This window comes from Strigops habroptila, chromosome 2 (assembly GCF_004027225.2).
Source record: "Strigops habroptila isolate Jane chromosome 2, bStrHab1.2.pri, whole genome shotgun sequence".
NCBI lineage: Eukaryota > Metazoa > Chordata > Aves > Psittaciformes > Psittacidae > Strigops > Strigops habroptila.
This window is the reverse complement of record NC_044278.2, coordinates 33,249,958-33,276,053: the sequence shown is the minus strand read 5'-3', so window position 1 is coordinate 33,276,053 and position 26,096 is coordinate 33,249,958. Positions and strand designations below refer to the sequence as shown.

The 26,096-nt window shown below is 42.8% G+C and overlaps 1 protein-coding gene across 3 annotated transcripts in view; it reads right to left on the bottom strand.

The window, feature by feature from the left end:
- Positions 1-12,549: 12,549 nt before the first annotated feature.
- Positions 12,550-26,096, bottom strand: part of PDE9A (phosphodiesterase 9A) — a 49,706-nt gene continuing 36,159 nt past the window's right edge. For all 3 annotated transcript variants that reach the window (XM_030475916.1, XM_030475917.1, XM_030475918.1), the window contains 9 exons: positions 24,401-24,487; positions 21,209-21,313; positions 19,985-20,067; positions 18,919-19,075; positions 17,631-17,744; positions 16,854-16,958; positions 15,341-15,469; positions 15,057-15,152; positions 12,550-13,447 (listed from right to left, as the gene is read on the bottom strand). In XM_030475916.1, the coding sequence (XP_030331776.1) occupies positions 13,397-13,447; positions 15,057-15,152; positions 15,341-15,469; positions 16,854-16,958; positions 17,631-17,744; positions 18,919-19,075; positions 19,985-20,067; positions 21,209-21,313; positions 24,401-24,487 (927 nt within the window). In that variant the 3' untranslated portion in view covers positions 12,550-13,396. The remainder of the gene's footprint in view (positions 13,448-15,056; positions 15,153-15,340; positions 15,470-16,853; positions 16,959-17,630; positions 17,745-18,918; positions 19,076-19,984; positions 20,068-21,208; positions 21,314-24,400; positions 24,488-26,096) is intronic.

The following is a 26,096-nucleotide window of genomic DNA, read 5'->3' as shown; positions in this document are numbered from 1 at the left end:
CTTTAGAACAGTCCTTGCATTTTTAACAAAACTTTGAAAGCAAATTAACTATATAAACTAAAATGTTCCTTTCTTAAAAATAATCCCAATACAATGCAGTTGCTTTACCTTCAGGCTAATAAAAAGTTGCTGCCAATTTCGATACACTCCGAAGTCTGCTCTTTCCTCTTTGCTGAAATATTTTGTGTGAAGTGCTTTGATCTGAAAAGGAAAAGCCCTACGGGCTTAACTCTTACTGATTGTCCCTGCTGCCATCAGTCCCGGTGATGTGGCGTGAATGAGGCCAGGATGAGGCAGCCAAGTGTGGTAGCTCACAAATGAGAAAAACCAGGACATGATTTGTCAATGGCTGCAGATGCAGAGGCTGGAAAGAGAAAGGGGTAGCGAATTAAATGGCTGTAGAGACAGACAGATCTCGATTTCCAGTGTGCTTGCACAAGTGACTGTGCACCCTGAACACCAGGGTTCTGAAAAGTCCTGCAAGAACTAGAAATAAAGGTTCTTCCACTCCTGAAGTGGGTCACCGCTTGATACCCCACATCAGCAATACATGCTGGCACTTCTGTTTTTCCTATGTCTTGTGTTAAACAAAAGAGTAGAGTACAGCATAAGCAAGTAGCTGTTGCTATTAATCCTTTCTGAAGTGACTGCCAGGGGAAGGCACTTAGGAAACACAGTAGTCAATGTGAAAAACACCAATTAAAACATCAATTTCAGCATTCCATCTGTGCAGGTTTTTAGGCATGTAGCTTGATTAACTGCCTTTACTGCTGTGTTGCAACCCACCAGGGTTTTGTGTTTTTAAATAAGAACAGTGTTACTGTATTTTCTCATCAGCATGTTGTCAAGATGGCAGCATCCCATATAAATTCTAGTTAGTTTTCTGCAATGCTGGGTGTCTTGGATTTCTCCATTGCCTTTTCCCCTTTATAATTGCTGTATTTTGCATTGCAGTGCTTCCTTTGCTTTCTAATATTCCAAAGCTCAAGAAAGGCAGGAGGAGACACTCCAGCTATTTAAATGAAAGGCAACATTGATTTGATTTTTCTCCTACTTCCCAGTTCATGGAAAAATTAATATTATTATCTATATACATTTAGGTTTACCTTAAATAATAATTCATCATCATTTCTAAGGCCAACAGCATTTAGCAAATAAACCAGCCATTAGAAAGTGAAGGCTTCTTATCTTCAAGGAAATAATAATTAGTCACTGTCTTAAGATTTGCATGTACTGCATTTCTGGAATACTTTACCAAGAAATTCTGTTTTGTAAACAAGGCAGGACTGTTTTCTGTCAGGCAATTTCTAGTAAGAACAACAAAAATCAACCAGTTCTTCTCAGTTTTCCTGAAATTTCTTAAGAGAGTTTCTTGAGAGTTTCTACCTGCTTGTTTTAATACAAAGACATAGGATCTTTTGTCATTACATCGTAAGTCTGATTTTCAGCCTTCTCTTTCTCTTGCCACTGCCTTCATTAAAAACCAAAAAAGCTCTCCAAACCCAACAAACAAAACCCCCACAGCCATATTAGGACAAAAGGCCCCAGTGATTACTCTGCTCAGTGTAAAGCCAGCTATACATGATTTCAAATTTCTTCTCAAAAATAGTCATATCAAACCAGGGTCTGTCCCTTCTTTACTCTCCATGGTACAGCCAGGAGGAAGTTTCAACCACTCTTTGTTTTGGTTTTGTAACTCAGCACAGGTATGATCTACAGTAAAAAGAAATAAAACCAGAAAATCCTCCTGTTTCACCTTTGTAGCTATAGAGGGTCCTCTATGTAAAAGGTTAATGGTTTAAAACTCAAAGCACTTGTTGGTCAGATGCAGAACCTTGGGCAACAATTGGATATAGCAGCTTCATTTTGATATGTCAGGTACAAGCATGGAAAAGCTGCTGTTGTGTTTTTGCTTTCTGTTAATAAGTAATGGGTATATTTAGAACAGCACTGAAAATTGGTTGAATAAATCAAAAAGCAAGAGGTTTTTTCACCCTATCTGCTTTGTTTTCTGCTTGCTGGGAAGCCTGACAGCGTTATCTAGATAGCATAGGGGAAATCCATGCATGAATTAATAACAACTACCTTAATTATTAGGAGGTTCCCAGCCCACTTCTTGTTCTGTGGCCTCACACAGGGCTTTACTGGCACTGCATAGGCAATGCACTGTCTTGCTCCTTGGCTGCCTTGTGCCACCCTGCCCGGTACTTCTGTCTTTCTCCATGCTGGTACAGAGGTGGCAAGGTTGCGGGACCCAGTCCCAGTCTGTGTCTGGGCCTCTTGCTGTGTCCTCTTCTGGGAATGCACAGCACAGCGAGAGCTGCTCTCCTTACCTGCTGGGCATGGGAAGGGGGCTCATGTGCCTCCTGAGGGATGCAGGACTGCGTGAGCCACCAGAGCCATATTTCCAGCTGTCCCTCTGGCTTGATATGTCTTATCCTCTGCCCAATTCCCCTTTGTGCATGCTGCTTGTGCTTTGGCACAGTGCCTGGTGCTCCTGCTCCAGTTTGGGTTGTGACATCTTGTGTCATGCTGACAGAAGTCAGACTCTCCTGGAAGTATAACTGGCATAATATGTCTTGCTGAGCGACTGCACCAAACATCAGTAACGACAAACAGGGAAGTCCCTCTCTTGTGAGGGCTCTGCAGGAGGTGCAGTCATCTCCCCATTCCCACACTCATCCTTTGTCACTTAACCGAGAGGTGCCACCTCTTTATTCCGCAGGCATAGTCAGGCCTGCATACCTTGTGTGCACCTCAGCTTTCCATAACCGTCATCAAGAACCCAGCTGACCTGATTTGCCTGAGGACAATTAACATGTGCAAAGCTTACTGCTGTTAGCCTATTTAAGAAATAATGTATTTTTTAATAAAATAATCTTTTTTTTTTTTTTTTTAAATATAGATCACATCAAAGTTCCAAGAGATGAAAAAAGCGTCAGGAAATTGTGCTGACTGGTAAGCAATGAGCAGCACTGCAAGTGTGGCTGCTGCTTTATTCCTTAATGGGAGACGTTAGGGCTGAGAAGGTGTTTCACCATGTGGATGTTCATTCCTCTCTGCTGCCTGGGGGAGCACAGCGGTGGTGAGAGGGCTACCTGCTGCCCTTTCTGATCAGCTCCCCTTCATAATGGGGGTTGGAACTAGATGGTCTTTAAGGTCCCTTCCAACCCAAACCATTCTATGATAACAGCAGGCCTGCGGGAAGGAGCCTGGCAAAGGCAAACACAGAGACAAGCTGACAAGCTGAGGAATATGGCTGCGGCTGGCCATGATGAGGACACAGAGAAGGAAGGGCTGTGACTTTGCAGCTTGCTTTTGCCATCTTTTCCTGTTCCCAAGCTGAGGGCAGAGGATGCAGGAGGGCAGGTAGCGCCAGTGTGGCTGGGAGCTGATCCCACCCTGGCCACCTCTAAGCCATGGAGGACTTCTGCAGAAGCAGATGCCTGCAAAACCAACCTGCTCTCAGGCTTTATTGGCAGTGCTGTGGTCCACCCAGTTGACAGCACCCTGCAGTCTAAAGCTGCACGCCCAATACTCACAGCCAGCTTACACGGGGCTGTCTCCCTCTCAGGGCAGAACAAGCTCCTATCTGCCTGCAGTTTATCACGTAGACTCAGCCCAGTCTGCTCTGGCTGAATGAGGTCCCTTGAACAGAAGAGAGTTCAGTCCCAGGGAGCACTGACCACTTATTTTTAGCCCCGGCAGGAGGAAAGTCGACTCCTCTCGGAACAGATAGAGCTGCACCACCCCTGCACTGGGGTGTGTGTGTGTGATTTAATGAGCCCTTACTCACCCAGGAGGTAGTACAGTGTGAGCCTGCAATGACATTCCCGCTCTACTCCCCAGGCAGGGACAGTCACTGATTTCCAGCTCACATGCACTGGTTAGTCAAGTACACCCCAGTTTACAGGAAAAGTCTTTCCTGGTGAGGGTAAAGACAGCCGGTGTTTTCCCCCTGTGTGCTTTCCTTTGTCCCTGTGAGTTTAATGGGCTCCCTGCACTTACCTGAACTGAGCACAGTGTTCCCAGCTCAGCTCATTGACTTACAATAAAATTATGTAATTCAGGAGGAAAGCATGTCTAAATTATCCTGGTTTAAAATCGACAGATAAGCAGAACATGGAGGAGTAATGCGAGGCCCAGCAAGATCTAGGAGAGGAAGGGGAAGTCTTTCTGGATATGAGCTTTCAGCCAAGCTCCTCTGAGAAGCAAAAGATCACCTCCGTACAGAGTTATCAAGAAGGCTTCTGTCAGGTGTAAAGGAGCTGTACCAGCCCCTGTGTACACCGCCATGGGTTGGATTGGTGCGATCAGCAGATCTCCTGAACTACAGCTAAAAAAAACATGTAACCATCACTGCTACAAGCCAAGCAAGAAACTTCAACTGGAAAAAGATGCAAATGAGTTTGCATTGGCAACATCATTTTGGAGAAATGCAATTAGTGTTTTACTGATTGGGTTCTGCATCCATATGACTTTCTCAGCTTCTCTCTCAGATCTCTTGGTGTCCAAAGGTTCATGCAGAGGTTAATGAGTAGGACCTACATGAGGAATGAGGGTGGGAGGAGGAGACTGCTGTCCCTGCAGAACATTCATCATCATCAGAGTGCTGCCATCATTTGCTTTCTCATCCTGGGACATGTATTGCACCACTTTAATTCACTTATGCAGTCAACTCCTTGAGGTAGAAACCATGCTTCTCTTAACATTTGCAGACTTCCCAGCAATCCAGCGCTGCCACGGTGTGAAGTCTTCTTCCAGCAGAAAGTAATATGTGGAATTAAAAGTGAAAAGAAAATTAATGACATCTACTCTAACTTCTTCTAGGAAGGGGAGCGACCCATTTCCATTTTATCTGTACAGATTCCTGTTTCCTGGTGGTTGTCCCTGGATGAATTTTAAACTGAGGCTTCCAGTGACATGTTACTGTTTTACATACCCACGTGTATAACCACTGTAGAAATGCTCTTATTGGAGTTAGACTGAAGAAGCAGTTTAGATTTGATAGATACAGTCTAAGATTTGAGGTGAGGGTTGCAGCTGAGCCAAACCCATTTGGGATGTGATTTGCGTCAAAGACCCTCACTAGGACCTGTGGTTCCTGTAAAATTGCCAACTGGTTAATCTCAGCTTGATGTAGAAGAGGAAAATACTGGAAAAAGTGCATGGTAGCCTCAGTGTTGAGAGAGTAAGTGTTGGCTCTGTCTTTAACCGTTGTGGTTTTAGTGGCCATGCAGCTTGCTTGTCCTCTGGCAGCTGTGCCTGGGGGATCACTCAGAGCTGGAGCCTTCGGGTGGCTCGTGCACGTTACTTATGGAATCATGTTCCTGGCAGAGATGTTTGAAGTGGTCAGGGGCTTTTGATGTGATAGCTACAGGTGCTGTTTATTGCCAGCGCCATGTAATCATTGAGAAGAGTAACTGTTGTCCTCCCCAACCTGCTAACTCCTGAAGATCAGAAAATGTAAACATTTTTCATGGTTTTCCTCTCTGATCCTCTCTTGACAGTTCTTTAACAGAATGGTGGTGCAGTCTGGAGTGAGGAGGCTGATGGGGGTGTCATCCGAGGGATTTCATTGTATTTTGCAAAAGGGTAATGTAACAGTCTGCTTGGTGCAGCATGCTCCCAAAGATGGAGAGTCCTTGCTAATGATTAGTCCCCTTCACCTGTGAAAAGACAGACATCATCAATATTCTCCTAGGACATTTCGAACAGTAAGTACCAGCGTGAAAAGAAATGTCAGGCTCCTATATGGCTCCTTGTTATTTTGCTGCTTCTACATACATGAGAATACATTTAGATGGGCTAGAAAGGGGTTCTTGATGGAGTAGAGTAGATAATAATATAATTCTGAAAAAATGAGAAACTGGAGGGGATAAAAGGTTTCAGATTTGGACAATGTGGGAAATGGATGGAGCTGATGCAAGCTAATGAAGAGGGTATAATCATGTGCGATGTAAACACCACAGCCGTTACGTAGCATAAACCAGTACACGTGTTAGGCCTGTGCATCTGCCATTCCTGCATGCATGAATGCTTAACCGGAATTTTGCCTAGTGAGGCCTGAGAGTGCCAGGTTTGCTCTTCCTTTTGCTATAGCTGCATCCTGGCTGCAGGCGCTAACCCTGCCCTGGCAGCTGCCAGCTTCTGTATGTGTTAGTGTTGACAGCAAGGTCACAGCCGTGCTGCCATCCCTAGCGGTATCGTGCCTTGGTCATTGTCATGTCTACCACCCTCAAATGCCTACTGTGATGCCTCCTCTCTCCAGGGAGCCCCACATCACAGAGCATCTGCAGTTATGCTGCCAGTCACCTGGCAGTAAAAATACAGCAACAGTTGAGATAGTAGAGTAAGGGCAGCATGTGCCCATGGGCACATACCCAGGGCTAATCCAGGCACTTTTAACTGCTCTTGATTATCTGGGTTGATTACAGAGAAGCCAATTTTTCCAGGCAACTAGTTGGAGGCGCCTGCCTGCAGCTTCAGGACGACTGCACTGTGTAAATGCACATAAAGAGGGTGAATTCTGATATAACGTATGGTGGTGAAACTAAATTTTTACTGAGCTCTAAGCAAAAACAGGGCTCAAAAAAGAAATCTAAAAAAGATCAGGAAAACCCTATCTGGCAAACAGGCTTTGATTTTGATCCCACTGTATGGAGAACAAATCCTCTCATGCAGCACAAAGCACGATTCACCTCTTTTATCAAAGAATGTCCCAGGGGTTGTTCTTGTCTTTTACAGTCTGCAAACACCATTCTTACTCTGCAAACTTTGAGTTCCTCTTGTAAGTCACGCCACTGAATCCCCCTCCCTGTACAATGTGTCTTTCAAGATGATTATTGTCTCCCTAGTTAAATTTTAACAACTGACATGAGAAAGGACCTTTGTGCTAGAGATAAATTCAGAGGTGTTATAAGATTATTACATTGGAAATAATGGATTTAAATTCAGTAAGCATCCCGAGTTAGCCTGCATAGTTCATATTTGAAAGAAAGATTGTACAGTACTAACTGGTACAGACTTTTAATATTAATCAGCTTGTAACCTTTTCAATTTAATTTTATGTGGTTTTATGCAAAAGACACACATTGAGCCTTGATTCTGTAGAACACCTATATGCATCTGTTTGAATGTCTATGATTCAGTGAAGTTCAAAACTGAGTGCCACTATGTGAGTGTTCACATTTTTCTCCTTAGCCAAAATAGTTAAATACATAAATAAAATAAGATGTAGGCACAGGAATGCATTTTTGCTGATTTTAAATGTACTTGCCAGCAGACGAAGCTGGATGACCTGTGATAGCCCAGTCTCTCATGAAGGTGCTTAGCACTGTGCAGCGCTCGGGCAGCAGCTAGTGCTTTCTGCATGGATGGAAATGGCAACATGAAGCACAGGTCAATGAATAAATTGTCATATGGAATGAATAAATGAAACGGCTAGTAGGGTAAAAGGAAACACTAGAAATAAAGGGGAGATTCCTGTAATTTTTGTCCACTGAAGTCCTACAAACCAGGATTTCTCTGGATGCAGGCTGTCTTCCAGATGGAAAAGAAACTTGCTGCCATTCTCTGGCAAAGCATGGCCAGCTTCCACCAGCTCTGGATGATGCAGCCTGGCTCACCTTCCCTAAAATGAGTGGTGTGTCTTGTGCAAGCAAAGGAGCTGGAAGGAGTGAGTGAAGCTGGAAATCTGCCCTTGGCAGTACACACAGTAGCCAGCATGACGAGGAGGATCAAAGTCTTGAGTGAGGGGAAAAATACAGCATGGAAGAAATGAAATTGTCGTTTATGACACACACATCACCCCAGTGAACTTTCTGAAGTACAGGCTGGTTTAGATTTATTATCCTATAACCTTTAGGAACTCATTTCTTCAGCTCTTCCCCAAGATAAGCAGCTATATCCCTGCAGCCAAACCCTGCTGGCTGGCCCTGGAGGCACTGTGTAACTCCAGATGCACTGGATGGCACTGGGAAGCAGTGCAGGGACAGCTTCCAATGGGGAAGGAGACACCAAACTCCCTATGTGAGCAAGCTTTGGGCACACCAGCACCCGCCCCAGGCTTTTCCTTGCTTTCTCTGATGATTTTCTTGTTGTGTTTTATAGCCTGGAGCATGTTCCAGCTGTCCCGAGCCCAGAACACCATCAGCGGAGCTGAGAGCAAGCTCTCTTTGTCTAGAAGGACATAGAGCTGCTGCAAGTCCCTCTCACCTTGGAGCTTCCTTTAGGGCAGAGGATCTGCAGAGTCTGTCAGCCAAGCAGTAACTGTGCTTCCACAAAGTTTAGAAAACAGAGATTTTTCCTCTGAGACATTATAGCAAATGTTGGCTGTGACATGACTGGTTTACGCTTTCCAAACCCTCCTGGTTCTAAGTTTGTCTTGCAACAGAGCCAAGAGTGGTATTACAAAAATGTCTGCAGATAGCCATTCTGTGTATGAGCATGTGCCTGAGTACACCTGTAATTCCTGATTACATGCCAAAATAATCAGAAAGCTTTTGTGTGTATGTGTGAGAGAGTGAGAGGTATGACTTCTAACTAGCAAAGAGGCAGATCTACTACAACATGATCACCAAGAAAAAGATGCTTGACTTATTGGTTACAGTTTCTTCGTTTATGAAGATATCTAGTAAGGTTTTTTTTTGATAGAAGTTTCTATGAAGTCATATTTTCTGAAGATGGCAACTGTTGGTTCTTGCCGTTAAGAGCATTTTACATCCAAATACGACAAGGTGCTTTGCAGAGGTGGGTCTCTGAAAGAAGGAAGTTCTGGCTTGATGACTTGCTCAATAGGGTATTTGAAGCCAGTGGCAGATGTATGTTTGTTATTAAGACTTACTGGTTTCTTGTACTATCATAGCACCCACACACAGACCGGGACTCCAAAGCACCAGTTTTTCAGAGTAAAAACTTTACCTCTGCCTAGTTACTCCCTTGGAGAGCTGAGAGAAAGGAGAGATTGCCTGCTGCACTGCCATGATGCCTAGAAAAACAGCATCCGAGCTGTTTTAAACACACTTCAGAAAGTCTTTGCTTCACTTTGCTGGCACTGAACAACCTTAATCACAAGGGTGCTGCATGGTAGAGGGTTGTGCAAACAGAAGGGTGGCTTAGGAGGGCAGGACCTGCCTGGTGTCTTCTGGAGTTGGGTGTCAGCCTGGAGGTGGGATGTGCCCGATTCCGGAGCAACCGCTTGGAAAGTAATGATTTTTACACTGGGAGTCAGAGCAGCAGGTGGATGGCCTTACGTCAGGCTGTCCTTGCACACACAGCCTTTCTGCAGGCTGAGGCTTGAGTGTTCCTTGTCACTAACAGGCATGTTGCTGTGCTCTGTACCCTGCCTTGCCACAGGGAGGTCAAGGAGATGATAATGCAGGACAGAGGTTACTATGGTGAGATTTTGCATTCTCAGGGTCGGTGATTTGCCCCACTGTGTCTGCTGACTCACCTCACAATAAAACAGAACAATACGACAGCAGAATAAAAAGTGTGTATGCTTCTAATATCACAAACCAGGCACAAGGGTAAGACTTGTCTTCCGGTGTTTCAAGAGAGGAGGGGCAGTTTGCAGTAGAAGCCCACTCTTTAGACAGGAAAATGAAATACTGCTTGACAGTGCTTCTCCTGATGGACTCGTACTCTGCACCAGCACTCTGCCTCACTCCCATATGGAACAGATGCTGTTGTTATTGCTGCTCAGAGGCAGCAGAGATTAACAATTTCCATGTACAGATACTTCTTTGGCATTACATAAGCTGTGTATTTAACACACACTAAATTTTCATTGCAAATTGGCTGCTGTGGGGGTATTCACATTTTAAAAAATCTGTTTCCTTCCCAAGGCGTGCAGTTATACTATAGCCTTAGTTTGATCTGATTATGAAAACCATACTAAAAAATGAAGCGTGTATGGGGCTGTGGGATCCATCATTAAAAAAAAAAAAAAAAGAAGAAGAAAAATCCCAGGGCTCATCGTTAGTTTTCCAAGTTATATGGTGTGGATTAGTTATAACCTGTTATATGCTCATCTTCGATCACAAGTATAGGAGCAGCAAGGTAAGACTGAGGTGCATGTGGCACTGTCATGATGCTGAAAAGATGCATGCAACAGATCACAGAAAGTTCTTTTAAGGAACCTACCATAAGCTGAAACAACACTGAGGTATAATATTCACTCTTATTCATCAGATTAGGGAGAGAAAAGATTAAATCACACTTGAGACATCTGTCTGGCTGCCTCGGAAAACTTCATTTTCATGCTAAGTGTAGTTTTTAAAATGTCACCCTGAAAATGTGTGACATTTTAATGGGCTGATTGCCAAGATTCTCAAATCCATTAATCTGCATGCAAATCACAGCATCAAATATTATGGAAAAAGCACAAGAAACTAGAATTATAAGAAAATGCTTTGTATTCCCCTTGGTTAAAAATAAGTTGGGAGGATTTTCTCTTGGAAATCTAATATTACAAAGGCAAATGAGATTAAAAAAATGCTGTGGTATTCCATTAATACCAATAGCTGGTTGTGATTGCATGTGGTCTGTTTTAGAGCTGTCTATGAATAACAGCCTGGATATTGACTGTTCTTTCAAGAACAGCCAGACAGTGTGTTACAGCATCATGACAGTCACTAGTGCAGCTCTGAGGATGGGTTGCATTCCCTTCTCCATGTTTCTGATGCAGTAAAGTCAGTGGGATTTCACCAGCATCTTCTGATCATCTCTCTCAGGTAAACAGTTTACAGGTTGCTGTTAAAAATGATGGAGCCAAAACAAGCACCAAGGGCCACCAATTCTGAAACTCCCATGCACTTCAATTAGAGAAAGCCATGGAGCCTGTACTATTCAATTAGCTACTGTATGCCAGGGTCCATGACTAGGCTTGTGGGAGCTAAGCGTGTGCATAAATACTTGTTGGATTAGAAAATCCTGCCAGCTGAAACAAAACTTCCTATCAGGATCTAACTCTTAAACAGTTTTAGTGGGAGCAGGGTGCAGTCAAGTTCCTACAGCAGGTTTTCTCATCTAGTGTAACTAGCTTAATGCAGGACTTGGCATATCCTAAGCAATTGTTTATAGCTCCTGCACAGCTCATCTGCTTTGGGAGCTGATTTGTGACGGAAATCTGCTTGAATGGAGATGGTAAATTTGATTTACTTGTGAAAACGAAGTGAAGAATTCCACGGCAGAACAATCTGGGTCACAATGTACTTTGGATTATAAGATTTAGTACAGAAAGAAGGCCCAAACCACATAATTAAGGTCAAACTTTCAAGCATTAGAAGTTTGAGGCTAATCAAAACTAGGGCTTAGTTCATCCATTCATGAAGATGTCTGTGTAGCTTGGAGCTGACCCTGTGCTTGGATCTTCCCATCTCCTTTGGAGTCCCTCAGGACTGTTCAAATCCAGGGATCAGACTCTTTTCTAGTTTGCAGCAGAGAGCCCAAAACCACACACACAATGCTGTTTAAAGGAGAAGGCAGCCTGGGCAGAAAGAGGAACCAGCAGACAGAACTAGCAGTGAAATTGTCCTGGGTCTCTGGGAGTGTGCAAGCAGGAGTAGGGTAGAGGGATGGGTGTTTCAAGGCAATATTGATCTCCCCAAGAGATTGGAGAGTAGCTGAAGTAATACAGTTTTATGCACAAGAAAGGGACCAAATATGGATAATGGCACTGGGAGAGAAACAAGAGTTAAGCTCAGAATTAATTTGCAGAAACAACAGGAGAATAAACCTGAATTTCCAGAGCAGGAGGCAGGGATTTTATTCAGGGCTGAGCATGGTACTAGACACATTGCAGAGAGGCTGACCTTCCCAAGATGCTTCCTGGGTCATGGGGGGAAAGATTGGCCCCCACCCATTCATCTCTTTTGAAGAACAAGCTAAGACAATGCATGTGGCTTTGGACTTTGCAGAGGGAAACCACTAGTGTCACCCTTATTGCTATCACACCTAGCAAAGTTGTTGGGCAGTCTCAAGAACTGAGCCAAAGAGGACAAGACCAACTTCCATCATGCTTCGCTGGCTGCATGCCTATGGCTGCCGGTGAGGGGATGCCAGCAAGTGCATTCAAATCACTGGTCTCGTCAGCCACGCTGTTACAGGAACTGATGTTCACTGTTGAAACCCCCAGGCAGGGTGACCTTTCCCCAGTGGGAAAAGCCAGGATCAGATGAACAGTGTGGCAGGGGCTCTCCTCTTGTAGGCATGAGGAAGGGGGTTTCTTCTGGTCTCCCCTTTGGCAAGGCGGTGCACAGGAGTCAACCACAGTACTGCTGTCTGTCTGCTCAAGTGCAGCTCCGGGCAGAGCTTCCCTCCCCGTAGCCAGCGATGGCTCATTGATGACAAAGTCATCAACAGAAGTGAAGGTCTCTTGGTGTTGCACTTATGATGCAAGTATACCTCAAAGAATGTTTCTAGAGATTCTCCAACACTCACCTCTCCTTTACAGCCCCTTGTATTCATTATGAAAGCGTTTGTTTTTAGGAACAGAGACAGTTTTCACCTGAACACATACACGAAAGAAAACAAATACAACAGCCATTTCTGTAGAAGAATATATTATTTAGCAGATCAGTTTAAAAGTAAAAAAAAAAAAAACTGTACATCTTTGAAGGTTTTTCTCGTTGTTGCTTTTTGCACCCTTGAGGATAAAAATTTGCTTGCACAGTGGTTTCAGCTTTGTACTCACTTTGCTCATGCTGAAGGATCCCATGGTGCCTAGTTGTACCAGGCCACAAAGAGAACCTGCAAACTCACTAAGGTTTCTTCTTACTTCTTCTAGTGTAGAAAAAAAAATTGCATCCACTATGCCAGGCTTCTGAATGTACTGTGAACACTATAAAATTCAGAGAGTAATACAGAGAAATGTGTCATTAGGGCCTAACAGGCAAACAAAAATATATGCCAAGACCCTTGTCAGAATATAAGCATCTGTTAAGCTATGCTGTAATTAGCATACTGCTGTACACATATATATTGTATCTTGATGAAATCAACTGGTTTTTTTGGTTTTGGATGCCAGTTGTTGTTTTCCAGAAAAGGCTCCTTAGCCAAACTCTGCTTTGTCTCTACACACTGCAGTCAGCATGGTGACCAGAAAGGCAAATCTGCTGAAGATTTGAGCCATACAATGTCCGCAGCGGAGGGCATGACGGAGCATGGGGAGTCCTTGGTGCTGACACTGGCAGCGCCTGTGCGAGCAGGCTGCAGGCTGTAGACAAGACGCCCAGGCAGGTAGACAGGCTTGTGGGGCATCCGTGCCTGCCACCTCTCCGTGTACATGGTCCCAGTTGCATTTTGATGTAGCCACCACGTCTGTTTGGCAAATACAGCACTTTTCAAAAACCGAATAACCTTAGGGCTTGTGTCTTGTTCAGACCTTTTCATCTCACTTTTCAGTACTGCCAGTGGTCAAGCTGTCGCTTTTCTTTTTCTGCAACTGAAAGGAAGAGCAAAGGAACATTAACACCCTGACTCTCACAGTGCTGCTTTCCACTGCTGCTGTCAGTCAAACGCTCATCTCTTCACAAGGTATGTGCAACATTGCTTGGGAAATAATAGGCAGCAGCTTGGTATATCACAGGCACTGTTTCATCCAAACTGCTCTGGATGTATGTCCTGAGTAAACAGAACTCAGTCTTTCTCATCATCTGCCATGCTAGGCTCTCAGATTACTAACTAACTCTTCTTGCTTCAGGATATTTCTGAATTCTGGCAGCTCCTGTTTTTCTAAGACCCTTGTGCCAATGCACCCTAATTAAAGCTCCATCAGTTTGTATAAAATTTCTGTTTGACAGTTTCTGTAAACCAGAAGTAAAATCTCAGCTCAACTTGAAACATGAGCAGGACTCAGGAAGTTTGGCAGTCACATTTGAGTTCCCTCCTTTGAGATATGTGCCTCTCTAAACTGAAGAATGCCTAAAAGACTTTCTTCTCCTTTATAACTTAATGTCCTCAAAGCATGTTCTCTTTGATTAATTTTTGCTGCTGAAGGGCTTTTTCTCCAAAGCATTTGGAGGAGGTGACAGCTACACCAGAAAGCTACTATTCCACTCATCCAGCCAAGGATGATCAAGTGAGTGAATCTTCATTTCCCACATATCAAACGATGTGAGCACAACTAGTATGCCAGGGTACTTCCAAATGACAGAGTGACAGATATATCCTGTCTAGATGATCAGGTTTTTTGTGTCAGAAAACCTCTACACTGCATTTGGGCAGGTTTTGTTGTCTGCCTCAGCATGCAAGGGAGTTGTGCAGTTTCAATGTCACAGGCTGCAGGATGCTGTGGGAGCTGGGCCAGCATGCCAGCTGCTGAACTGTGTGCACAGGGTACCTGCCCTCAGGGCCTGGCCTTGGTCTCTGCCCTGCCAGGCTCCTGAGGAATGCAGGCATGATCAGAGGCAGCAAACATGGTTAAACATATATCCTACCTCTCTTAAGCCTTAAATGTCAAAATGAGAGACATTGTAAATGGAGGTTGCCACTCAGCATGGGCCATAAAAAGGCTTCATTGGTTGTGTGTTTAATCCTATTGGTTGCTGTGTATGAGGGAGTAATTCCTCATAAAATTTCAAGCACATCCTTGATGGAAGACACGTGAGTGGAAGTTTCTTCCTAGAAAATAAACTTATGGATTGGTGGTGCAGTGCCTTGAGCTGCCCAACACCAGCAGGTTTTGCAGCCATCTAGCCCAGGCTAACTCCTTCCTGGGGAAGGCACCTCCCTACAGAAAGAGGTGTTTGCTAATGTGCTCCCCTCAGGCACTATCTCTGGGTTTTGATCTGAGGTCCCTTTCTTGCAAGCAGCTCCCTTCCCATGGCTGTACTTGTGTGGTGCCTGGTGGACTTGGCAAGGGCATGCTCGTGTGCACGCTTACTGCTTGTGGTACACATCTCTATCCAGCCAGGTATAACCAGTGTGTTTCTCATGATAATGATTATGCCATAAGCATTCCTAATGTTTTGGAATTAAGCTGCTATTAAATTATAATGTTTGACTTATTCAATCATAATGTTTGCTTTATCAAAGAGATATTTAGAGCTTACCTCTTTCATAGCATCATCTATCTGTTTTAATTCCTCATAGTGGTCCCTGGATTCCCAAAGGGGCTGGAGCATTACTTCCTCCACTTCTGGGAATAGCTAGGTGAAAATAAGGAAAGAATATCAACATTTCATTTTGTATTCATTAACTTGTATGTGCTAGAAATGGGGTGAAAAGCAGAGTGTGAACTGTACATCCCCATTTCCCTGGCTAACTAAGCACCTGATGCAGCAAATGCTGAAGCTCTGCATGTCCCCACTTCTGCTTCTGGCCTTGGGTGGCTTACCTTTGTTACTGTTTCAAACATAGGGATAAGAACGAACTTCAGGAAGCCGATCTGTGCTGTCGGCTTGGTCACTTTGTCACGGTCCATGAATGGTGCCACTGGAAGCCCCTCAGACTTCTCTCGGTCACTCTGGAACAAATCCAGAGGGAACAAATATTAATTACGGCTAGAAGCCTTTGAAGATAGTAATGTAACAAGCAGATCACTAGCTAAAGAGCAGTAGGCTTCAGATATGGATCTCAGTGATGTCTGAAGATAGCACAGAATAGCAATATGTTTCCCTTGGGCCAATGCATCATTCTTTGTTTAGTGCAAGTATCTGAATAGAGAACTCTGTTTAGCTACTTCTGCACAGCACTGGCATGAAAACATTGAGCTCCAGGCTTACAGATCAACAAGGCCACCTGATTCCCTTTCCGAATTCATGAGATTTGTGAGGTGAAATATTTCAGGGCATTCAGAAGGTGACAATGGCTCTTGCCACTCTGGAAGAGAAAGAATAGGTCTTTGATGTCCTCATCATTTTCCAGAGAGTGATTATTTTCAGGTATTCAATGAGAAATTACTTCTTCTTCTTCACTAATTATTAAAACTAGTTCTGGCTAGCCCTGTCAATGGATAGTAGTTCAATTGACTACAAAGAGTTTGCCGAGCTACATACTTGACCGTGTAACTTATTGTTTCTATGTGGGTTCATGTGCAAGGAGGTCACAGACTGTGCGTGCGAAAATGATGTCCTGTAGCAGACTTTATCTCTCAATTACTGGGTCTTTCAGGACACAGTGCCTTTGCTGGATGGCCAAAACAGTAAGGCATACAGATACTGTAATTTTAAGTAAAAAGCTGGACATCCAGTGAGCTAGAAGTGTTTCTGACATATCATCCAAGATATCTTCTTGGCATGAACCCTATCAAAATATAGACAAAACACAAAAGAAAGCTCTGGCATCTTTTCCTCAGAGCACTGCAGCCATGTGTTGACTGAGATCCCATTGCTGCAGCATGTACATGCTGCTTGGGAGCCCATGTGCCAGGGGTAGCTGAGGGCTTCTGTTCCAGGGATCCTTTTTCAAGCAATCCGAAACTGTGTTCAGCTGGGAATCCAGTGAGGAGCAATGGTTTGTGGAGCTTAAAGCCTGACTTCGCAGACCGTGATGTTCACATGCAGTGAAAAGTATCTAAACTAATTCCTATGTGATATCTGATAATTTACTTGACAAGTTTCTCTTGCCATAGCTCTTGCCCTTTTGTCTCAAAAATCATTTGTATGTCAAATAAACTTGCTTTGCAGAGAACAAGCTTAAGTCTGCTGGCATTAGGATTTCTAGGTTGCTATTGTCTTTCATCTGCAAATCACATTCATTTGCTTTCTGAACAGCTTCACTTGCTGACATCCTACTCCAACTTTCTGTAAAAGAAGTCTTCCCATCCTAAAGCTATACTTGGCTGTCAGAGGATGGAGCACCTGTAGCTGAGGTGGGATTCAGGAAGAGCAGCCCTCCCTCATTCTTACCTGCATAAAATATTCCTCTAGTAAGCAATCTACCCAGGGCTCTGCTACTTCCATCGGGCGGACTTCATTGGAGATGTCACAGCATTTTATCAGTACCATCTTCAGCTGAAAGAGGATAATAATTCAATACTGCAGTCTTAATGCCAGCCCTTTTTTATCCTACCCAGAGCCTATGTCTTTACAATTGACTGAGAAACAATGTTTTCAAACAGAAAGGACAGCTTTAGGATTAAATCAAAGGTCTTAAATGACCTGGATTCTTTTCCACTCTCTCAGTTACTCTGTAAATCACTTATCCCCTCTCTGCCTTGGTTTCCCTATCTGTGGCACTGCTACGTGTCACAGTGGGATGTGTGCTTATCTGCTGCATGAAGAGATTCAGCCACAAATGACCATGAAGTTGTTCGTGGAGCACTCAGAGGCAGCTGGGGAAAAACTGCCCTGGACACCAAAGATGGCTGGATTGGGAAGAAGAGACTAGAGTTTGTACTCTTGTGGATACTTTTTGCCCCATCGTAAGGAACAATATGAATTTGTGACCTGACAGAATAAATAGAATTTTTTTCCTGATGAGACTCCAGGATTTCTAAAGCTGGAATAATCTATTTTATATAGAGCATTTTCAAATTGTAATTCTTTTTGGTGGGGCAGAGAATGTATAAAGGATTTATTTTTTTTAATAATGTATATTGAATTTTGGTTTTAAAATAAACAGATTTCAATCTACAATCTTTCACACTATGCACAGAAAAATAATAATCCAGAAAACCTCCTTACACAAGTCATGTGTTCTTCATTTGAGTAATCAAAATTTTCCATTTTTTCCTTGAAAGAGTCCAGTATTTCTGCATGTCTCGCCATGTCTGTAGCCAGGATTAATGTAATTATCCCCTAGCAAAGAAAACATGTTCACATATTAACTTGACATTCTTTACGTCTTCCTTACACTCAAAAAGCCTCAGATGCAGTATATTGTTAACACCTAAAGGGGAAGTTTCTGACTTGAAACTGCCAAACGAATTGGAAGAGGGCTATAAAGAGTTCATGGCATATGAAGATCATGGTTGGATTGGCCTGTAATGCTTGTGTGATATTCCAGAGACATTGAGATTTTTCTTTTCTGATTGACTAATCGTGGAAAAACTAACTGTACAACAGGATGTTAAAAGCCACACTGTGTTTGCCAAGATCCGCTATTGGCTCCTTGGAAAGCACTATAGATTTTGCTGCTGACTCTTAATGGGCCTAGGAAGAGACAAAGATGAGTAGATCTAGGTGTTCTCTGTGCTCATCCTCCTTGGATTAAGGGCTTTGAAATATCCAGATGCAGACAATGTGTTAGGAGCTCGGTATCCTCCTGCTAGGTCGAGTTCGTGATGGGAAAACATGATTAATTTAAAGTTACAGGTTTTCATACAGATCTGTCCATTTTGGGCTCATGCCTGCTTCCCGTGCACTGGCAGAATCAGTAACCCCAACCAGACAGGTATCTGAACCGTTACATTGGTCTGCTTTTTCATTTGGTGTGTAATGAAAAGCACAAATGCTTTTTCATTTGTATGGAAACTAAGCCTGAATTTTGGCCCTTAGGGCTCTAATGGGAATTTTAGCATTGTTCACTGTCTCAGAGATAACTGTGATGACTCCCAGTCCACCAGAGCCTCTTCCAACAGTACAAGTGCTCTGCTGTTGTAAATCTTTCCCCATTTTGAAGCCCCTTTTAAGATTAATACAATGTTCTCTTAAAACATAAACTTCTGCCATGAGAGCTTAATCCGTTCCCAGTCAGAGCTAATTGGCTCCTTCAATAATATAAATATCTACCCCCCAAATGTCATAGGCTTTAATAGTCAGGATGTACTCATTATTTCTCAGCAAGACATTCCAGGGAGTGCTGCTGTGGAAATTTTCCAAGAGTCCCTCTTGAATCCTTCCAGTGTGAGGGGCTTTTTCAGTCCTACCCTCTAGGGAGAATGATTCACTTGCATTGTACAGCAGGGAAGTCTGTGAGTGCTCACATCTTCAGGAACAGTTTGTATGATGCAGAGGGGAACAGCATTCATACCTGTCTTATCTGTTTGAATTGGTCCTGGTTGACGTTGGAGAAAATGTTGTATTCTGGCTGGGAAATGATCTGGAAAGCCACAGCACAGTGGTGGTTCTCCAGTGGGGAGATGTCATTGTAGCGTACTGCGAGCTCAGTTCGTGCATTTATCTGATAGCTGATGTGAAGAGAAACAATGAGAACTCCTGCAGACGCGCACCAGCTGCTCTAAACCATGCTGCTTACTTTTATTTACATTCTTTTCAATACTTATTCAATTAGATGCAGTTTGTTTTTTGATTGTTAATACTAACTCAGATTTTTTGAGAAGATAGATTTTATCTTAATACTCTCTCAGGCACTATTTCCCTGTAGAAGTTGGTTTGGGTTTTGGTTTGGTTTGGGTTTTTTATTTTTATTTTTTATTTTTATTTTACCAAGTGTTTGTAGCTTAAAATGACATAAGACAAACAAAGAAAGAACTGTCTGGGCTTCATTCAACCGCCACTAATGTTAACAGAGAGATTCTCACTGATCCCAGTCAGAATTGGGTTCTGCCCTTCTTTAACGAAAGGCAAAAATAAATTAGATACTCTTTTTTTTTTTTCACACACACATACATGCACACAAAAGTGTCCATGGGTCAACAATTCTTATTTCTTCACATGATAATAAATAGAATAACATGCACTTCATTATTTATAGTTATGAAATACTGTGAAAGTTAAATCATGGTTTGCATTTTCGTGTAATTATTCCATTTCAGTCAATAGAGCTATAATAACTTATTCCCTCCCTCTCATCTGTACATATTACCTTGTTTTCTCAGGAGTGGGGGAAAGTGTTGGAATAGAGATATGAAAAAGAATTTTCCCTACAGAGCCAAGGACAGCTGGCAACCCCAACCCAGACCTGAGTTTTGTGCGTGAAGCTCTTCCTTGGCCTATGTGTGAGTGAACACCAGGGCCTTCCGGAAGGTCATTGCCAGCTCAAGCTGTGAGAAGGAGAACCTGATCTACCAAAAATGCCAGCTGGTATTACCTTCCCAATGAATTTTAAGGGAAGAGAAAACAAGGGACAGACTTACGTATTGTTGTAGCCCGGATGGTCCAAGTCATGGCACACTGCTGCAGTCATGAGAATCAAGATGTCAATTTGGGAAAATTTTTCCTGTAAAATACAGAACATTACGGTAGTATTACGTTTTCTACTTCCCCTATCCCCATAAATGAAAAAAAGTGAAAAACCCACCCACATTTACTTTTTAGAGAAATGCAAATCTGAGCAAAATGAAGTGTTTTTCCACAGATCAATTTACTTCATTCAAGAAAGAATTCTGCCTTCCCTTCCAGTAAAAATGACTCAGATTTGCCTTTGTTGCATTAAATAACAGCAGCTCAGAGGAGGCAGTTTGCTTGAAACTTGTTATTACTGCAAGGATCATATAAAAGCACTGAGATATTAGCACAGTATCTTACAAGTCATTCGAGCATCCTGATTAGCTAAGGGAGGGCTGGAAGACAGCTTAGTTGCCATTGCATTCTGCCTTAACTAAAGTTATGAAAAGAGTGAGAAAAATTAAGTGTTGCATTCTCACAGTTTCCGAATAGGACAAAGTTCCATTAAAGCAAGTTTTTCTTCACTCTCCTACTGGCAAGAAAATACTTAGGCCAGTAACTGAGATGTTTAACTATGGAGAAGACAGGGTTTTTTTAACTGAGTAAAATCTGGTTTGTACAGAAATGAAATGAATATATAAACACAAGTTATCCAGTCAATGAAAATAAATGATGCCTATAGTTTTGAACAAAGTGCAAGTTGAATGTGAATCTTGCATACTGTACATGCAAGGCACTATTTGAAGTAGCTCACCCAGGTGCAAGCACACATTTGGAGAAAACCTCTTGTAGGAATATTTTGTGTCACAGATGAAGACCATATCCACACACCATAATTCAGCAGGCTTTGGGATCTGATTCACAGATGTTTCATGCTGAGTGTCAGAAGAGCTTCAGTGTACAAATTTGGGGTATCCAGGAGGTGAAGGTAGCATCCTAGCAGCCTCAGAAAGCTGTGTAGGTGCTTGGGATCTGGGACGGGATGACTGAGTGGGCAGCCAGAGGCGGAAATGCAACACCTCCTCCTTGCCCCAGGGACTAAACCAATGCAGCTACTACTGCAAAGCTCATCACTTGCTAGCAAGCTGGTGGCCTGTTTTGTAAGAAAAGTGGCACAGGTTTCATGGTGCTGAGCGGATGAACATGTGCCCCATGACGGAAATGGAGTGGTACTATTGAGGTGGAAGGCATACCTGGAGGCTGCAGAGCGAGATCATGCTGTACATCATCTGGGTCACGCAGAAGCAGTGCCGGAAATTATGAAAGGGGTTGTTTCTGTAATTGTCATGAATGCACAGCTGCAGAGAGAGGGAATGAAACAGTCAGAGAGAAAAGAGCTCTTTAGAAGAATATAATTACGTATGCTTCCCAGCCTCCCTGGAAGCACTTTGTATCCCTACAGGTGTCCTATGGAGCCCAGTATTAGTTTCTGCTAGGACAGACTGGTAAGCACAGAGGCTTTCTGACACTCTCTGCATTCTTGGGAGAGGTTGGGAGATTACTGCCTTTCAAGAATTTGTCAACAGGCAAAGCTCATAGCAGCTTCTCTCTCATACCAGCTAGCAATGGGTAAACATCCCAGCACAGTCAAATGCATCTCAGTCTTGAGATAGGACTCTGCGCTCTCATCCTGAATTTGTATTTCAAACCGTGCAGTGGTTAAATGGTGTCTTTGGGGTGTGTAAAGAACTCAAAGTATATCCCCGTTGCCCTCTCTTGCTGAATGCAAATTGCAGCTTTGAAATCTTCAAGGCTGAAATGCAGTTGTTATTTCATTTGCAAATGCTCACAGATAGCACTTTGGGATGTGTTGCTTGGCAAAGTGGAGATATGAATGCACATGCCCTGGCTTACCCATGTGGATTTCCCATGCTAAGGCAGCATGGGAGAGATTAAGCCATATAGGCACATGGGACAGATTTTAACTTCCTACAGATCCTGGCTATGTGCCCTCATTACAAATGCAAGCTAAAGCTTGTCTTTCCATATGTCCTCACTCCTGTCAACTGGGCTATCTGAGTGACACTGGCACAGCTGGGTTACCACATGCCACAGTCATTCTTACAATGCACTGGACAGCCTGTGTCCTGTCCTGCACAAAACAGCCAAGCATCAGCAGCACTGCTGGACCCCTTCTGCTGAATCATCCATAACCTTGAGCTGTTATGCACATGCTTCGATTACTGAGCCTGAATTAATGACATGGACAGAATTTGTGTCCCCTTCTCCAGCTAAATAGTGAATTTACTTCAAGAGCCTTCAAGCCCCATCAGGATCAAACCCTTCAACCTGGGACCTGACTACTAGGAAGCCTTAAAACTCTGGATTGGGTCAAGAGAAGTGTGGGTTTTCAATGCTTATTCAGTATTTGGGGCTTCATTGCAAAGCTGTTCAGATTATTCTGCAGCAAGGACTTTAGTAATATATTATTTTAAAGTAAATAATGACACAATATGGTTGACAGCCAGGCTCACAGGTGGTGGGCAGTGTGTCACAGCCTCTGCATGGACACTGTGGTCATGCCCAGGTACCGTACAGCACTGCATAGATGTAATGTATACAACCAGAAGTGGAGCCCAGAGCATCCCAGGGGACTCCTGACTCAGAGCACTGAAGGACTGGAGTGACTGTGTTGCATTAGTCATCTGTCCCTCCCTTTTCTGGAAGATTTCTGTACCCAGTGGATGTGGGAGCAAGAAAGCAAGCATATGCATGAGGTGGCTTTTTCTCTCCCAATTAGGTTCAAACTGATGCCCATACTGTGCCTGGGGAAGTATCATAGTTCGAAATAGAGTCCTTGAGGCTTTTTTAAATCATCTTTCTTTCTGCGAAGTTAGTGTTTAAGAAAGGAAATCTCACCCTGTCTTACCTTTGTAGAAAATACATAATAAAGTCCCCTTGTTGTTCAGAACAAGGCTGTCTTAAATGCTAGCGGTAACCAATTACTTGGAGATACAAGCTAACAGGAAGCTGCCTGCAGTAATGCATGTGGGTGGCATGTTGATGTGTGTTGACATATCACCTTGTTCCCCATGTTTTCAGGCTGTGAAACAGGAGGAGGAAATTTTCTGTTTTATCTACTCTGTGCTAGCCTTGTTTGTATTGGGTTTCATCCCACCCCTTCTGTTCAGCTGCTTTCTAAGGTCAACAATACTGAGCTTTCCATCTACCTTCTTTGGGAGAGAGTTCCTAGGTCTTGATCATTTTTTATATATCTCCTTTAATGTGGTTATACTACTTTTCTAAAAAGGCCTAAAATAAATTTCAGGTAAGCCTTATGCCTTCTGTGGTGACACGGTGACACTGGTCCATTTTATCCCTCATTGCATTCTCTGATCAGCCTTCTGCCTTCTTAGCTTCATTGTACAGCAGCACACCGGGCCGTGTCAGTCACTGCCCCATGTAAGCTCGTACCTGGGTACTTTCTGCTCTTGCTCTACTTCATGATATGATGAATCCAGAGTTTTGCTTTGCGTTTGCTAACCACCTTTTGAATTTGTGGAATTTGTTCAGGCCCTTCTGGGAGCCTACATCCATCATGCAAAATGGTTCCCTCTATTCTGTTCCTACTCTTCAGGTAATTAGAACAGATAAGTCAGTCTTTGCTACACGAATTGTATGAAACATCTGTATAATGAACTTTACATCATGATGTTTATAATTACTGTATTAATCAATTTGTCAGGTAAAGATGTAATTTTTACTAACTATAATTCTTCAGGCTATGCCTAGATCCTTTTTAAACAACGGGTAAAATATTTACTGTTTTACAGTTCTCTAGGAACACAACAGGTTTTTCTAAGAAAGTCAGTATATTCTTCAGCTTTTTAGTAAATGCTTTCTCATGCTCCCTCTTGGACCTGAAAACTTACTGATTTATAAATCAGCGTTTCTTCTTTAGACATCTTAGTTTTGTATGATCTTAACTTTATCATGTCTTGCATCTCTGCAACATTCTCAACATTAAAGACTAAAGCAAAGAAAGTTATTTAGCTTCTCAGAAATTCCCTTTCTTTCCTGACTTGCTCCTTTACTCCCCATGTAGTACATCTAATGGTTACTGCACATACTGGCTTCTTTTTTTTTGCCATATCTGAAGATGCTTGTCTTGTCTCCATTTACAGTAGATACCGAGAGCATTCACCAGAAATCAACTGCTCTCAGTAATAGAAGTCTCAGCAAACAAATGCAAAACAGTTAAAAAGATATCTGTGACCACTAGAATGCAAACATTTGCTGAAGTACTTAAATTTTAAGAATTTGTATAGATTGACTGCTTTCAGTGGGATTACTCAGGTGAGTCAAGTTAATTCCATGACCAAATGTCCTCTTAATCGCTTTTTGATTTTGAAAATTTTCAAATATGAATAATTTGAAATACTTACCAACCACCTCTTTAACGTGATAGGATTGATGTTGAAGTCTTTTACCAACCCAAGATCATGGTACATATGTTCCAGGCAACTCAGCATCTGCAGACAGGAACAGATAGGTTATTGGCTTGGTAAATATCACTTTGCTTTCTGATACATTGCAAAGTGAATTTCCTCCTTGCAAGCATGGAATAATTGCAGAACCCACTTGTTAAGATGAAAGAAAGATGTTCAAAGATTGTGTGATTAAAGACAGTGCAAGAGGGGAGATAGAGAGGTTCTGAAAGCTTTTTGAAGCAGACAGATTGCTGTTGACTTCATAGGTTTTGTGGAGGGCTTTGAATCACACCAGCGCTCCTTAGTAATTGTGATTCATGTGTTTCACAGCAATGCCTTCTCACAAGAAAGTATTGCCATTTTTCTAATTCAGCTGGGATATGCTCTGATGCTCAATGAAAACAGTGGGAGTTTTCCTAATGACTCCAAAGGCCCTAGATGTACAAAAATGGACCAGGCCCTAGCTGTATAGAAAATGGCAGCAGAAAATAAGAGATCCTTAAAAAACTCTTTGATTCTAGATATGTGTCAGTATCTTCTTTCTTTATGACTTCTTGTGAGTTCCTAATTCCATTATCTTAACTCGTGTTTCTTGTTTAACAAACGGTCTACCAATATAACCCTACAAAACTGCAGCAGGTTTGTGACCATCCACTCCTGTAAATCGTAACTATGACTCCCAATAGCTGAAACGCAAAGGCAGGCTGCTCTTTTGAGACAACATCTGCTCTGCAGTAGGAAGGAGGGTGAAGGCAATATATCACTACCAATCCCAGTTAATCTTCTGGATTTGAAAATAGTGGAAAAGAATGGTATTGATCATTTGATGTGTTTGGGCACTTAACAGCTGCCACCAGTCAGAGATGAACAGGAGTTCAGGAGTTTATGTATCTGCATTCCCATTTCTGAAGGCAAAATATGCAGGGGATGAAATGTAGCCATTAAAGTATTTGGTGCAGTTCTTAGACTGTAGAGTGATCCAGGAGTTTTAACATGATGAGTGTAATGTCACAAATATGGCCTTGGAGACATTTATAGTTAGGTTTCTGTTATTCAGGCTCTTAAAAACTCTCCAGAAAAATTATTTCATCTAATGAAACTTTATCCAGGGAATATACATAGTTCATGCAGTAAAAAAGAGGCTGGTTTTGAGTCATCTGAATAGGAAGAAAGAGACTTTCCTGCAAGACTTGAGGGACAATGTCATGAGCTGCATGGTGCTCAAATCACATGGATAGCATTTTGCTGTAGACCACTATGTCCTGTTGCTAGTCCCTGAGATAGAATATACGTTTGGCAACAGTTTCAGAAAAGACTTTCTGAGACAACAAACTGGAACCAGAAGGGCTTAATTACCCTCAGAAATACCTATCTCCCCCCAGCTGTTGCCAAGAGAGCTTTTGGTGAGTGGCAAGGTAACAGTAGTCTCAAAGCTCCTGTGCCTGAACATGTGAGAATCTCAGTTTTCATTTTTAGCTTTCTGGGTCAACAGCGAAAGCTTGAATGTTGGACTCTTCTAAGGCTTAAATGAGTGGGCATTTGAGAAAGAGAACACAGGCTTGCTGCATAGTTCTGTTTACTGAGGTGCTGCAGAGCACATTATCAATTTGCTTACAGAAGACTAAGGTTTATAACCTGCCTGCCCTCCACT